Consider the following 16,859-nt stretch of genomic DNA (forward strand, 5'->3'; position numbering starts at 1 on the left):
TTATTGGATTAGACAGATGTTTACTGGATGAGCATTTTTTTTAATCAATTAAAGAATCCAAGGCATTAATCGCAGGCATTGCGAAAAAATGAATATGATAACGTTGAATCGACTATCCCCTCACGTTTTGGGATGATTGTAGACAAAGTTGGCATTATCAGCGGATTATGATAAAATTGAAATCAGGAACTTGTATTCCAGGAACGACAAGGACTTACAAAAAAGAAAAGGATAAAGACATAAATAAAGACAATAAGTTAGAGTACTCGCAGAGTATTGGTATGGATTGCTGTAAGATCTGTGGCAAGAGCGTAGCCAACATAAAAAAGCACATGAAATCGCACTATCCCGATAAACATACTTGTCACATCTGTAGGATATCGTTGACTAGATCTGACAACTTGAAAAGGCACATCAAATTGAAACATGGAGGGCACATACGCGACGAGATTTCCTTTATATCGTCATTTACGCGCATGGAGCCCAAGCATTTCTTAGCAAAAACGGAGTCTGGTTATCTGACCTAGTGACTCTTTCGTCGCATAATGACGTACAGTGCGTATACGTGCAAAATATACTAACCGGGTGGATTTTCCAGTCGGTATAAAGCTGACATTGTAGGAACTCGGTTCGCGCGTTATTAAGAAATAATTTAAAGTACTCAGACGATTTCGTATACAGATACACGATCCGTATTTCATTATTTGCGTCTACTCTAGCGCGAGACACGATCGTGTCTTTTGATTGTGAGTTTTACTCACTCTGGCATTTACAATGCTTGGAATCTCCCGAGCCTTAAGTCCTATTTTACATACATAATTTATTTTTCTATTATAAAGTATAATTCTGTAGATTCACGCGCATATTTGCGGAGAACACCGGCTTGAAATTGACATACGTATAACTTGTGCCTGTGTCATTTCACACGCAATTAGCATTAATCGCCGTGGTCAACATGTTGCACAACTGTATACGTCACGACTGTCGCAGAACGATGCACCGTTACGCGCGTTCTTTTCTTATTTAAATATTATTGGAACTAAATCTTAAATTTTTAACCTATTTATTCTTGTGCATTAAATCCTAAGTATTTAATGTCTAATTAATAAGACGCAGGAGATCTGGTTTTTGCTTGAGAGAACTTTCTTAGTTGTAGCAGAGTGTTCGTAGAATTTATAGCCGGAGATCTCAATGAAAGTAATATCGAGTACAAAACTTTCGTGTTCTACCTCCCGCTGATTGTCCGATATTGTAGTTCCGGAATATCCGGCGTCGAGATGAAATAACGTTCCTTTATTGTTACGGATCATTTCTTGATTTCGTAATCCTTCCGCTCGTATCCTCGTATCACCGAGGACTCACGAGCTCGCCGATCCCAATGCTTTCAGAAAACTTTTACGGTTTTCGGATTCCCGGACTTCAGCATCTTTGGCTATCGTCTCTGCAGTTGCGGCAGAGATATTAAATAATATTAAGGAGTGTTTTATACACATGTCGCGAATAGTTTTGCACCACTTTTACTCTGAGATCTTTCCTTTGATCTTGTCTGCGGGACGAGAAATGCGAAAGTATATTTGGTGTTGCATGCAAAATATGAATACACATATTTTGCGCAATGTAATAATGCGTAATGAACAACGATATTGCTTTTCACGCTCAAATCGCGCGGTCTGTCTGCGCGCACAAGAGAAAAGTGGTGCAAAACGTTCATCGATGCGCGTAATAAATATATTATATTTATATATGATAGGTTGTGAATCACGTCGAAGACTGATTTCTGTGTGAGCCGCCGTGGCTCAAGAATAGTCATGAAACTAGTCTCGCAGGCTCATAGACTGTTACGAAAAAGGACAGGCTTCTTACGAGCTCGCTTGTGGTGCCTTTCGTTTAAGTACAATGATAAATTGCTAATCAGTACGATAAATAGTAATTATACGTAGTAAGCGACGCGGTACCTCTCTTAGGCAGTGCATGGTCACACGTTCATAGCCCTCGTCGTTATACAAACACGCACCCTTTTCTCTCCGTCCGCGTCGTTCCTACCCGCCGTGATTCTGGGAAGGAATGGCGTCGAGCCAATTTTTTTTTACCTACGTTCTTTCTCTATTTGCAATACGACACTTTTAGTTCTTCGAGCCATTAAATCCGCGCCAATATCGGGCGTAGATCAAGTAATATGTCGGACTTTTTCAGAAAGGGATCATATAAATACAGATACTAGCGATACGTTCGCGCACAGGTTTTAGTTGACCAGTTAACTTCTCACCTTCTCAACACGATTACCGATGCGATGCTCGTTGTGTGGCAATTTGAAAATTTTAATCCGTTTTGAATTGCGAACATTGCACAGGAGTTATACACGACTCTACGAGGTTAGATCAACTGCAAAACGATTCCTTTTCATACTTGCGCCAACTAAAATTGAAATTCTCTCTCATTGGCGTGAAGGGAATTCCGCACAACGTTCTCGCGATTTTTCGAGACATTCTCGTGCGACCGGTGGCCAACTTTTGCTATCTATTCGTCGCATAAAGCCGCACCGCAGTTTTCACGAGAATGCATGCTGCTGCGTGGTTTGTTTCTCTTTCTTCACTCGACAAGCGTCATGCAGTAATGATGCTCCGTTTTGTCTCCCGCCAAGCGGATGTGTTCTGGCAGTGTCATGTTTTCCGGAACCGGTAAAAAATGGACGCGTAAAACTCTCGGGAACATGAAATCCGATTATCTTACCACTTACTTTGATTGTGAACAGTAGTCACAAAATATGCTTCGTTGAAAGATTTCTTTGTCTTCTCCTATTTTTATTTCACTTTAGTTATGAAGTTACCTTCCTTTTCTTTGCCGATATTTTTGTGATTGCGTATTTTAACACGGGAAATTCAAAGTAATACAGAAATTTGAGCGTAAAATTCCGAAAAAAAATTTCACCATTTTTTCAAGCGTTTGAATTCTTATTTCTCTCGTAAAGTGCGGTAAACATTTTTCGCGAGATAAAACTGCGATACATCTTGCATCGATTGCGCCGAACGATAGTAAAAATTTCACGAGTTTGGAGCCACATAGCTCTGTCAATGACACACGTGTATCGACTCTTCTTCCGGCGTGGCGGCCAGACAAACAAGTACTATTCCATGAGCACGACACGATATGAACGATGTCCCGTTCTTGAGCAAATTGGAAACTCTATTGTAGTGCCTGTTTACCGAGTAATAACGGGCGATATATCGACATACATAATATGTCTGTATCGAGGGCATTCATTCTTTTAAATTAAAATTTATACGGCTGTATGACGGTTGAGCATTAAATTGCCAATCTGCAGAAATGTTTTACAAATATTAAAGCTCGCGCTCGCTCCACGTGTATTTATTACACGGTGGCGCAATTTACTGCGAGATTCTCAGACGTTTGTACGTGGAATTTGGAATTTCTCGAGCGCGGGATCTCCGGATAGCCCGAATTCTTGAATCTCTGAACTCTGTCTCTTCGTTTGTAACAAGGAGGACACGTAGCCGGGGCGACAATTCGGATCCGGTAATATTAATGTCGCGAGTCGGTCGTGACATGCAGCCGTAACGGTGCCTGCCTGCTGTATTATATCTCTCGTCATCGCGCGAGAGACGTTGTCGCGTCTCTCGGCGAGGGCGACGAGGCACTTTGGTGTCGTAACTTTTCGACCTAACAGTGAGAAAATCGTCTATCTCTTTCAGCGACACGGTAGAGCGATGGGCGGATGGTGCATTAGCGGCAGCAGGGCCCAAATGGAAATTAGTATCATGCGAGACTCCCTGTTGCAGTACAGTCAAAGGGCTCTCTCTCTCTCTCTCTCTCTCTCACTCTCTCCCTTCGTGATTGAGCGATAAAAAGCTCAACAACATTCTTCATTTTCCCTCTCAGCGGCTCGGTTTATCGATCCATCGTTGCATCTAATTATATCGCTCGCCCTTCATTACCCTAATTACCTCTCGCAGCGTGCTATCTTCTGTCCTTGAGCCATCGATTTTCTCCATGGATATTCTTTGCGGCCCTTCGATCGCGCTTGTGTATTTTTATAAACTCGCAGATTTACCTGCCACTCTGCTTCACGTGGATATTTCGATCGATAAATTTCAAAATCGTTTAATCGTCACTTTCAAACATCTTATTGACATTTGCATTGCATTCTGAGATTCATGTTTCTCACCGTCTTTTTAAAAGTCTACTATATTTTGAGGAAATATTTTTTAGATCGATATTATTTGCCTATAACAAATATGTCCATTTTTCTAGCAAATCCGCAAACTTTGCATTATACTTGTCGACTTGCGAAATTCTTATTGATCTCAATAATACATCCTTTTTCTTACGTTAAGCTTCCTTTCCTTTCGCTCGTTCTTCTATCATTTCTCGATCCCCGTCGCCTATAAAATCGCCTATAAAAAAAACTTCTTTACGAGTGATACTTATTCTCGATATCGATCGATTTCTGAACAAAGCGGCTTCGCGAAACGACGTATTATAGCTTTCTTTGCTCTCGAGACGCATCGGTTGTTTAATATTCTCATGCACTGCTAAAGTAGCGGGCGCAATCCAAGGAGCGACGGGGTCCTTTCTCGACGATAAGCTCCTTACCGGCATATCTTCTCGCGCTTATTACACGGACGGATGTAGTCGTCGGGTTTGAGAGTAAGGCGGGTGGGGAGGGGTGTTCTCAATAAGAGGATCACTGAATGGAAGTGCACCCCGAGTAGTATCGCGGCCGCAAAGAGTTTCGTTTCTCGACCGTACGACAAGAGGCTTTCGTCTTTCGCGCTCGTGCCTGCTTACTTTAAACTCGGTGGTTGGCTTAATCAATGGAGGAGAAACCGGAGTCGCTGTGCTGGCTTCCTCTGATACGTCCTCGAGTGTTCACTCGAAAGAGCAGAAACTTCGTCTAGTGCGAAACTGCGGATTGCACCGAGCCATTAACCATTTAACCGCTGATTTTTGGTACGATCGCACTGATCTTTTATAGATATTTCTATCGAACGACTGCAGTTTTTTTACAGTCTATAATTACATATATATAATATATTATTATATTATATATATTAATTATAATTATAATTATATATATATATAATTTTTTTCTTAATCTTGTGTAATAAAAATATTCAGAAAATAGTGAAAATCCCTTTCTAGATTTTGCTCGTTTTCCTTGTTGAGAAGATTTAGATGTTTCTTCTCATAGTAACCGCTTCTCTCTATTTGCATATAGCAGCGCGGTCCTGCTATTCTATTAGACATGGATCTTCTCGTGCATTCAAATCTTTATTATTATTTCTCAGAATCGTTCTTGTCAATATTTGACTGTGCCGTTAAATAATCTAGATGATCTTTAGCATTCGGCTATTACTAGCATCGAATGCTCCAATTCCGGCACAGAGACGCGGTTCTCTTCGTATATCGCGATGTCCTTGTTATCGTCACCAAGCGGTTCAATCAACCCTCGTTCCTCTTGTGTCTTGGATGGTTACATGTTTGAGGAACGCTGCGGTATTGTCTCCGAACAGGCATACTACTGAGATGTTGGGCAAAGTGCTCTGTCGTCTATTGACAGAAATACTTGAAATGAAGTTCCAACGTTTCGGCTTTACAAGTAGCTCTCTGGAAACCAACTGCATCGGGAAAGTTTGCGCGACGAAATTACGTTGCTTCTCGAAACTCAGCCGATTCGCACAAACGATTTCTTTGACCAATTACGATTGATCGTGCATTTATACAGCCATTTTTGTTCCGATTACGAATTTTCGAAAGACAAATGATTTGTAGATAATTTAAATATTTCATATGATAATTCTTGAATTTCACAATTAAAGATTTCTGAAATTTTTGAATTTTGCATAGAATGTTATTTAAATTAATGTAAAATTTATCCAGATTATAGAAAAATTATATTGCGTGATTGGCATATTGTTCCGCGCTTTTAGCCCACGTTCAAGCGCTGATACCGCAATTTTGTTCGGGATTTCGGGATAGTTCCTCGTTCGGCGGAAGTATATTCAACTGCGGTGTAACTGCCTGCAGCAGCAGCAGCAGATACTTTCTCAGCGGCCACGTGTGAATTTAGTGCGGCACCTGGTTTGAGGGAAAATAAAAAGAGAGGAGAGACGGAAAAGTGTGTATGGCGGAACGTTTCCCGCGTCGCCGTACGATCGTCATTCGCCGAGGGAGAGACGGCGAAATCCTGTAACAGCGCTGTACCGCGCCGTATGGGCCGCCTGCGTGTTGAATCCAACGTACATAGATCATGCGACTGCACTCCTAGGCATATATGCAGTTAAGTCGAATGTACTGGGAGGAGACGCGCACAATGGAGGGTGTGCGGGAAATATACTGTGTGCTCTCTCTCCTCGTCGCCCCTTCGCCGCCGCTCCCCCATCGTCGTCCTCTACGGACCGCCGCGTCTCCGTGTCTCCGTCCCTTTTGCATCCCTCTCCCTTAACGGCTCTTTCCGGCACAGCGGCATAGCGCGCGGTGATCGATGTCGAGGGGATATCGGATTCCGCGATGTCGGGCGTTGTTAGCGTGAACAATTTTTAGACACTGCATCTTGAATATCTACATTTGCGACGTGTGCGTCTCGACGACATCCGCGTTCTCGGTCGGTGAGAGCCCGAGTTGCGTCTTCTGACGGAACGGTGTCTTTAATTATAAATTCGCGTCGCCGCGCCTCTTTCCGCGATTTGAAAAATAGCCAGATACATTCCGCATTATCGTGCAAAAATTTGAATAATGAGCGAAAGAGATGAGGAAGGCTTTGCCGAGGAAAATTCGGATGCATTATTCAGAATATAAACCGCCACCGTATACTCTTCGCGCGTATATCAGCGTTCCGGACCGAAAAATAGAGACAGCTTATGTGCGCAACGCCCGGTACAAAGTGTGTTAAGCTCCGTAAGGGCTCGTACGTTTCTCTCTCACTCTCCCTCTGCATAATAAATCTTCCAGAGCGTCCCCTCTGCTATTCTATCCTCCCCTCAGTTCCAATTTTCTTTCTCCTTCTGTTCACGGACCTCTCCCTCCCTTCTCTCTCTCTCTCTCTCTCTCTCTCTCTCTCTCTCTCTCTCCCTTCATCACAGCATTAGTCAGTGATGTTTCATCAGAGGGAGAGAGGGTTGTCCCGCAGGATCAAGTTAGCAGCTGGATGCCGCGTCGGCCGCCTCCCCTCCGCCCGTGCATCTCTCCGAGTTTGAAGGATGCTTGGGTAGGGGTGACGTGGCGACGGTGACAGCGGTGCTGGCAACAGCTGTCCGTCCGTTTCCCGATTGTAAAACGATTATAAATGTAATTAAAAATGATGACGCGGCAGAATGCAATTCTCCTACTGTAATCCACGTTTTGCGCACCATCTAGATGATGCGCATCGGAAATAAACGTTGAACACTCAACGAGTGGAGGGCCCTCTTCTTTGACTAGCGCAGACTTGGAGTGCGACGTTAATCCTTTGGCGAATCTTGTCGAGTCCTGTTAACCAGGTAGATTGGAAGATTTGAGAGGGAGGGAGGGAGAGAGAGAGAGAGTTAACTGGCTTTAGCTAAGCTATACGGGATAGTGTGCGTTCCGGATCGATGTGGAACGAGCACTAGACGACACGAAGCGCGCGTGGAGCACCCACTCGTAAAGTTTTGGAACGCTTTGAAACGGTTCCGGTGAGTGACTCCAGGGCGCATCGGAGTGGCTTCCTTATTCATAAATTTCCGCTCGTCTCGATATACGATTTTCCGCAGCAGCTCTTCGGTGCCTCTCGTCGCGCCTCTCGTCGCACCTCTCGTTCTCTCGTCCGTGCGATACGAGAGATGGGGTTAGCTCTTCGTAATTCCGCCTCATTTATCCGAGGCCGAGAAAATTGGCGTCTCATTTGCAGAAGGCTCTGCGTCGCTGTGCAAACAACATCGGGGGCCCCGTAATTTCCAGCGGATCCCACACATCCGCCTCATTCGTCTCTGTCTTGACGCTGCAGGAATACTTCCTCACTTCCGACTGGCTCTCCGCTTCCGTGCCGACGCCCACCGCTCGGCCCGCCGAGCATTTGAATACGTTCGTGCCTCGCGATTCCGATATAAATCATCATGCGAACGCCTGGGCGCGAGAGCGAGCGCGGCGTCCGCCGGTGATTGTAAGGGTCGTGTTACCGTCCATGATAAAATCGCAGTTTTGAAGTCTCGGAAATAATCACGCTAGCGAATGGACTTGCTTGTTACATTAATACGTGCCGCCGTCCATCTTCTCCGATCCGTTTCTCGTATCTGGCTCTTTGCACACGTACCGGCGCTTTCGTTCGAAAAGCACGCGGGCTCAATCGCGGCGTGAGATCACGAGAAGCAAGTTTTATCAAATTGGACGTTTTATAATGACTAGCATTTGTTACAAATGTTCCATTGTTTATTCTGAGGCTGTTCATCTCTCTCTCTCTCTTGCGATTCTATTATATATTTCTATGTTCAAAGAATTTTAAACACGTGACATGTAACACACAAGCCATTTTTCTAGAACTTGTTTTCAGATATTAAATTTTGTGTAACACGCTAAAACTGAGGAGTGGACATTCCAAGAGTGTCGCAATACGCTCAACTTTGTTCGGTACTTGAGTCTTTTTCTCCTTACGATTCCCACACGAAATATCAGACTGCGACATGAGTTGCAAAAGAGGATCAGAAATCGCACGTATCTCTTAGAAATATCGGCACGCATGTCTGGCGTGTGCTTTTACGTATTTTTTACATATTGCGCAACAAAAAATATCAGATGTATGTTGGATACATACTGGTTGGAAACTTTAGCTCTAAAAGTGGAAGCAACGCAAAAGTGTCGATGAGAAGCGATTTGATTCCGTGAAAAATCGGCTAATGCGTTGAAAAATGGAAGAAACCTCTAAATCCGACATGAATACGATATTCTTCGACTTTCCACAAAGAGCTGTCGATATTCGCTAAAATGTGATGCCGTTTATGACAAAGGTTATTTCAGCGACCTTGGGTCGAGCTATTTTCGGCACAGCTTATTCAATCGTCCGTCCGATCGGTGCTCTTGTTTCTCAATTGACGCGTTGCAAAATTTTCAGCTAATTAACACTTTGTGAATAGCAACGGCGAGCGTTGCGGTTCACATATGCTATAACGGCAAATTCTTCCTACATAATTTCGCGCGAATCTCTTATCACATTAAGTATAAAAGAATAGCATCGCGTAATACGTCGTGCGATAAAGCGTTGTATTTCGTACTGTCGGTCAACGTCACGTCATCGTTCGAATCGACTTGCCGATGGTCGAAATCAAGATTGCGCCATCGAACTTCATTTCCGAACGTTAATTTCGCAGCCGTAGAATAGTTTGCGGTTATTTCGCAAGGAGAAATATTGGCATTGTCGGCGGTATATCGATTCTTTGCTCGATAACTAAAATATAACCGGTGTCACGCTACCTGCAAACATGTTGCCGCGCATAGCCTAGCACGCGGCATGTCCGTGATAGTTCGCTGAATATTTTTCGCTATGCTAATCTCGCGGCGTTGATCACGCGAAAAGACCGCGGATTTTATCGTAGTTGACATATTTCTAGAGAATCGTACATAATAATGTGTACACCTTGCTATTTTAATTATTACAAGCGAGCAAATGAGAAAAGAAAAGTTCATTAGATACCAGGATTCACGGATTTTCCGATTGCATAGTTCTCGTCACGCTCTCGTTAGAATAGGATTCGAAAACCAAGCGTTTAATCTCTAAATCATTAGCTCCTTGAACCCTTTGACACTCTGAATTTTAATCCTTTAGTGAGCTTTGCGAACGGTTTGAAAAAAATTTGAGGTTGAAAATTACGTAGGTGAGAATTTAAATGGTGCCCGATGAATTGAGTCAAGAGTGCATCTATATATTTGATGTGCGTTGAAAAACAAATGCTCTGCCGATATCGATTGAAATCGTTTGCGTATGCTGCGAATGCGTGAACGATTCTTTCCTGAGATCGCCCATTTTTCACTACATCAGATTCCGCATTTTGCACTTTGACGTGCTTCAGGAAGAAAGTACGATTTATAACGATGCTGTTAGGGCCTGCTGCGTTGACCATTGCGCTTATCCTAAACCTTCATCCTTCCTTTTTATTCACAAACGATCGTGCCATAATAAATGCCTGCCTATGCGTAGATTAATGCAACTATCATAAGTATTTAATTGCTTTCGAGTCTAAGGTTTTGTGTATCTAGAGATTAGGATTCCCGTATGCGCGCGCCAAACAAAATTCTCTGCGCCACTTTGCTGACTAATTGAAAGTTTATGACGAATCAAAATGTTATTGGAACAATGAATTCGTAGATTGAAGTATTCAAACGCATTAATATTTTTACATCTTGCGAATTTTTCAATATTTTGTGTCTGAAGCTGCATTGCAGAAAACTCGAGTCTAGTTTCTTAAATTATTCGCATCTGCAGGATCAATAAATTCCCTAGTTTGAAACTTGATGCTTCCGGAGCGTAGCACATCTCGCTATTCAAACAATCACTTGACACAAAAGTGTCGTAAAAATTTTGCTGGCGCGCGCATCAGCTAGTAAGAGGTAAGCGAATAAACAAAGGTAACGATGTTACCAAATAAAATATTGTAATATTTTTGTATTAAGAAGAGATTTGTGAAATAATAAACATTATTCAATCTAACCCACCGTCGACCACGGGGTGTGTATTTTGCTTTATCGTTTCGCCGCAACCACTGGACAACGATACTCTTGCGATTCAATACTCGAATCTGTTTGTTTTTCGGAGGGGTAAAAAAAGAGGAGGGCTCCGTTCTGCCGGAAAACAGAAAGAGAGAATGTGTGCTTTGCGATGAACGCGAGACTCGCTTTATTTTTTGTTGTCTGGCCACATGGTAAAACAGTCGCGTAACGGTGTGTACAAAAAAAAAAGCCATGTTTTATTCTTTCTCTGCACCAAAAAGGCAGATTCTCGTTTACTTGGAGTTCATCCTTGGAGTTATATCGTCTTCCGACACACAGGTGCTTTGCCTTCGCCATTTTCGCTCCTTTTTTTTCTCCATCTTTTCTCACACACTTTGCCATTTCTTTATCTTCTTCTTTCTCTCTGTTACTTCTTGTTTTCCACTCTCTTCTGTCTTTTTGTTCCAACATTCTTACATCGGTCTCACCTGAATTTATACGAGCCGCAAGACGTAATTGTAACAGCCACTGATATCCTTCCGCTCTTCGCAAGTGACGTGCTCTAATCCGGTGTTTTTCAACCTCTGTTCCGTGTTAGACATTTCGCAACAAGTCCGGAAAAAAAAAACGATCAAATTGTCTTTCTAGAACTTTTTACGAAGCACTTTTCTCTCACTTTTATTACTGAAATGAATCTCACGCAAGTAGTAACATCACAAGGTGTTCGAGAAAGGGATTTTCGAGTAGCAGAACTCGTCTCTAGCGTTCTATGAGATGACTGCGGGATACCTAATCTCGCGTCATATACCGCGAGAGTCTGTAAAGTACCTGTTATATCACATGTCTATCTTATCGAAATCAAGATCAAAGGGACTACAGTGTACCGTGATATTGCGGAAGAGACATATTGATAGCAGCGCCGTGTAATGAAAATTTGAAGTCGACATTTTTTTATCCTTCACAACTCGCCTTTATGTCTAGTTGTGTCTAGAGCTTTAATTATATTTTTAAATCTACGGCAAGTCTGCTATCGGTATGCGACTTCTGGTGAGCGCACAATTGCATTTCTCCGTGACGCATCATCGCGCAGTTGTTTCCAGTTGCGTTTCTTAGCACGAAATGATGAAAATTTAATATCGACGATATTACTTATTTCCTTTAAAAATATTGTTTTTCCGAGCGAACATGGTACATTATTCTCAATTTTTCTCGCGACATTCTTTCGACACCGTTAAGGGCGAAAAAGCCCCAATTTTTCATTTCGTGCCACGAAATTAATCTAGAAACTGTACGCCGATTCCCCGCGCATCTCAAGGTATTTCTATCACGCAGAAAGGGTTGAAAAACACTGTTCTAACCGAATCTAACCGAAGCTACTCCACTAACCAGAGATGAAAGGTACTCACACACATTTATATATACGTATATATGTATATATATATATATATATATATATATATATATAAAAACATCGCTCTCTACCTTGTGTATATGTATAATAAAAAGCGACAGTGTACAAAGTCTTTTTTTACAGCGTCGACGGGGCGTCGTATCCACGACTGCATTCTCTCGCGCTCGTCGCGACTCGACTCGCGCGTCGAAACTCGCGGAAAAGTGGAAATGAAAAAGTAGCGGGGGGGTGGGAGGGGGTCAATCGGGTTTCATTGAAAATCGAACTGCGCGGGCGGAACGACGAAAGTTTTTAACTTGTCCGTCTTTTTCTGCCCGACTCTTTCCGCTTTCGTCTTTCGCGAATGCTCTTTTGGCGCCGGTCCTGCCATCGATCGGAAGCGCACCAAGTGACCTTTCACCTTCTTTCTTTACCGCCCCCGCGCCGTCACGCGAATATTATTTAAATCGCGCATTAGCGGAGAACGGTGGCTAGCGTGAATGCAGTCGATCGATACGACGATACACCGGCGGCGGCAATCAGCTCGTCGAGTGAACAGTAGACAACGATTTTAACCCTTTGCGGCATACGTCTTTTCGCGAGGGCTGCATAAAGTGACGCTTGCATATACAGGATGGTCGAAGAACGTGACCGAATAGTAGTTTCGTGCAATATCGTACGTGAATATTTTTTGTTATTCCATTGTTGTGTTGCGTCGGTGTGACAATTTTCCTTCATACAATTAATCTCATTGTTTAGCAATAAGAGATAATACGGAATCTATAATGTAATTTTCTAAAATACCTAATTAAAGCAGTTCATGAAAGTTGTCCTTTGATACTTTTTAATAGAATACAGCAATTTGTAAGATGTATAAAAATTTATTGATTGTGTAAATTGTATGCGATTGATACTTGTGCAAGCATTACCATTGCCACGCGTTTTCTTGCTAAAATTTTTGTTCTTGGTTTCCTTATACGTTAAAATGCGCTTCATGTTGCTGACTTCGCGGCAATATAAAATGGCACGTGGCAGGTAACCATCGTGAAAATAAGGCGATTCGCAAGGGGTTAACACGCGATATCATGCTTGGGGTATCGCCGGAATGGAGTCTCTTGCGAAAGTTCAGCCAGCCTATTCGCAATCCGAGATTTTCGTACCGACAAGAGTAAAAAGCATTCTATAGGGTGTTCTGCAACAATGTATGTGATTTATATTATTTTTGCAATAATTAGAGCAAATAATTTTGCAGTAAAAACTTGCCGAGAAAAAATGGTGTAATATGGTCAGATGTAAATATATATAATTAGTTATGAAAAAATCTAATAACATATGTAATTTTATATGATCATATAAAATTCGGATCTTTTCATAACTAATTGTATATATTTACATCTGACTATTTATACCATTTTTTCTCGGGTTGAGCTTTACTTTTGCTTTCTTAAACACGAAAGTCTCGAGCATTTCAATATTTTCAACGTGATAAACGAGTGCGTAGAAAATTAAAAAAATGAGAATTTACAATTAATTTCCATAAAATTTCGATCTAATCAAGATAAATTGTTATAAAGTTTTACCGAAAACTTTTTGTCACACCTTATATTTCCATTATGATTGTCGGCAGATATCCTTGGATAACTACGCGTTTATATATGTACAGTATAACATATAACATTGATCAGTTTGAATGGCAGCGCAGGCTTTCAAGGACTCCATTTTTCCAGATCGTAGAGCACCTCGAGTGTCATTTCCTTGTCGCGCGAAATTCATTAAAAAGTCAATTACAGTTCAGTTCACAGCGTTTCTCCATAAAGATAGATTAAAGTAACTTTATGAAACTTTATGAAATGCTTTGTAATGCACATCATTCTTTCAAGTGAGTCTTGTCACATATTGCTCAAAATGTTTTGCACTATTTTGATTGTGTATGCATTTTCCTCAAACTATGCTTTTCTTTACTTCAAAGATCTTGAAATTATAAATATTGTATCTCTGTTTAACGAATTCAATGGAGACAGTTATTTTTTATTTATTATTGAATGTAAAATTTGTGCGTACAGAGCGCGCGTTTTCTAGCGGAAGATAAATCATACGAAAGAGATTGCGGATTTAACCGCAAGTATCGGCTCTGAGGTGTTCTATGCGTCTCGGCAGCGGGAATTTCACGACAACATTAACGGGTTTATGCACGGCACAATGCAACGCGCATATTCACGCGTATGTGAGCACTCCGCTAACGCATTCGTGCCGCTTAGAGAGTGCTCCATTACGTTTTCGACCCATCTCTTCCGTTTGAGATTTCAGGCATTTGTGCCTCGAGACAGACAGAACCATTTGGCGTCCTTGAATAATATATCAACCTCGTTTCTCTCGCGCATTAGGATATGGGAATATAATTGTTTCGGCCGTCTCGCATACGTATCGTTTGAATAGTTAATTTCCGCCGACTGGTATAACGTCGGACATTGCGGCGCACCGCATAACGCGCTTCGCAGATTATAACTTAACTACCTCGAGTGCTGATCATATTTAGGATACTTGCTAGATACAACACCGTGTATAAGATGAAAAGATGCACGGCCCAATTAGTTTCTTAAGCCGGCTCCGGATGATTGGTCCATGCGCGCCAACGTTCGTGAATAGATTGGCGACCAATGTTGGACTAACAATCGACACGTGAGAAAATGTTGGTACAAGCGATACGGCCATTGTTGGACGGGAGAATGTGGACTAATACTTAATCAGTGTTGAAAGGGATGGCGGAGTGAAGAAAGTAATTGTTGTAGATACTGCTGGAGCATTATTTCCTGAAAAAAGAATCAATTTACTTTATTTGGTTTCACTTATTTTTTCTAAAAACTTTTTACTTGTATATTTGAAAGTAAAATCAATCAGTTGCAAAATTATTGTAGTGAATGATAAGTAAACCCACTGCAAACTGCTCGGCAAAATGGGTCTGAATCACATTTATTTTCTTGGATACAATAGATCTACATTGATCACGTCGTCCGGAGCCCGCTTTAATAGCAAATGTTCGATGTTGGTTTTTTGGCTTGCGAGATTGACATATTGTTTCACACTTGTAGCACTTTGTTCATTAATACCAAGCACTCGAGGACTCGACGCGATACTAAGAGAACGAGAAAAATCCTTACGATCAGCTCGCTTTGCCTACGCACAAAACTTGTACGGCCATTACGCATTTTCTTTGATTAATCGCACTGGTTTGGAGTTTGATCGATGTTTAAAGAGAACTTACGTGTACTACGCTTTGATCGCACGTGTACCTCAAGTATCTCGCGTTGTGGAACAAAAGTTTGTACTTCTTTCAAAGATGCGGTGTATCTCTCACACAATGTCCGTATTTTGTGCTTTTTTTACATTAAAGTAACGACAATATCACTTATCGGAAAGTTAAATAAACTTTTGTCAATCAGTGATAACACAATTGTTAAAAGAAAAAACAATTTTTGGGGGAGTAAAATTCGTGGAAGAAAAACGGAAAATGGAATTGTATAATTACCATGTGTTATTTTTAAAATTTTTTTCGGGCGAATTTCTCAGTTGAAACTCAGTTCAAATATGTATGATAAAAACTGAGAGAAGCTTTTTCCATTTTTCGGCGTGACGTAAGCTATTATTTGTATTATGAAAGAGGTGCAAAATTTTTTGTCGGATACGTGTTTTCCGAGAGCGACGGCGTTGCTCGTTTAACTCATTGGCCTGAAGCGCTGCTTGATTTAATATTTATTCCTTCGTTACGGCCGCGTTTTTCATATCGGGTATTTGCGAAAATGGTCCGTAAGAGCTCGCGCCCCTCACAAAGCGAAATTCCATGTTTTTAAATACGGAATTATTAAGCACGCTTCTCTCATACAGCGAGCGCGGTCTCGAGCAACGAGATTATTCAGGATATGAGCTCGTGGCTCAGTTTATTTAAATTTATTTAAACGATACTACGTCTTTTGTAACCGCCGCAAAGAGCAACGGCGCCTCAAGGGAACGCGCGCGGCGGTAACGAGCGGTCGATTTTTAATCGAGGTTCACGTACTTTCTCGGTTTATCGTGAAGAGTAACGACATTCGCGAACGAGTCCGTTTTGGTGCTTATTTTAAAAATGATATACGAGTTGCTTCATACCTTTTGCCAGAAATACGTTAATTTTCGCGATTTAGTACATCCAATCGCAACGAGATCGGTATTTCCAAATTGAGATATCACTGAAAAAGGGAAAAACTTCTCTTTTCTATATTTCGTTTCAAGTGTTTGTCTGCCGCTCGTTCTGTCTGTCTCTAGCGATTAAATTAATCGCGCGTTCAGGGTGTGTAACACATAACATAGTATACATACACAGTACATTTGACGAGAAGAAGGGGAGGACTTTTGAGGAAAGGAAAGAGACGTAGAGAGGTAGGGAAGCAAGCGACTAAAAGAACTCGGGGATGATGAACACGCGAAATTAACGAGAGTGAGATCAGGATCGGAGGATCCAAGGATACAGAGAAAGATCTTATTTGCATCCACGAGGAGTTAAATGTCCGACGACCCCAGGGACTCAAGACCTCGGGGATCTTAGAATCCAAGGATTCGAGAAGCCGAGTATCTATAGGTTCAAGATTCCGAAGATCGAATGTCTCAAGATCCTAGGACTCGGTTGATCTAAAGATCTCAGAATCCAAGATTTCGAGAATCCAAAGATTCAAAGACCCAACCGGGATCTGTCCACAGTTCTGGTCCGAGGATTCAAGGATTCGACGATCCTGGAATCCGAGAGACTTCCACGAAGTCGTAT

The 16,859-nt window shown here is 41.9% G+C and overlaps 1 protein-coding gene across 4 annotated transcripts in view; it reads left to right on the top strand.

The window, feature by feature from the left end:
• The window catches only part of LOC105669001 (protein tramtrack, beta isoform), a 60,320-nt gene that overhangs the window by 16,802 nt on the left and 26,659 nt on the right, over nt 1-16,859 (top strand). Inside the window, exon 5 of one of the 4 annotated variants that reach the window (XM_067347224.1) lies at nt 202-10,675. The exons of the other annotated variants lie outside the window; for them this stretch is intronic. Within the exon in view, the coding sequence (XP_067203325.1) occupies nt 202-527 (326 nt within the window). The 3' untranslated portion in view covers nt 528-10,675. Of the gene's footprint in view, nt 1-201; nt 10,676-16,859 lie in introns of those variants that run through there. 4 annotated transcript variants of the gene reach the window in all.

This window comes from Linepithema humile, chromosome 1 (assembly GCF_040581485.1).
Source record: "Linepithema humile isolate Giens D197 chromosome 1, Lhum_UNIL_v1.0, whole genome shotgun sequence".
Taxonomy (NCBI): Eukaryota; Metazoa; Arthropoda; class Insecta; order Hymenoptera; family Formicidae; genus Linepithema; species Linepithema humile.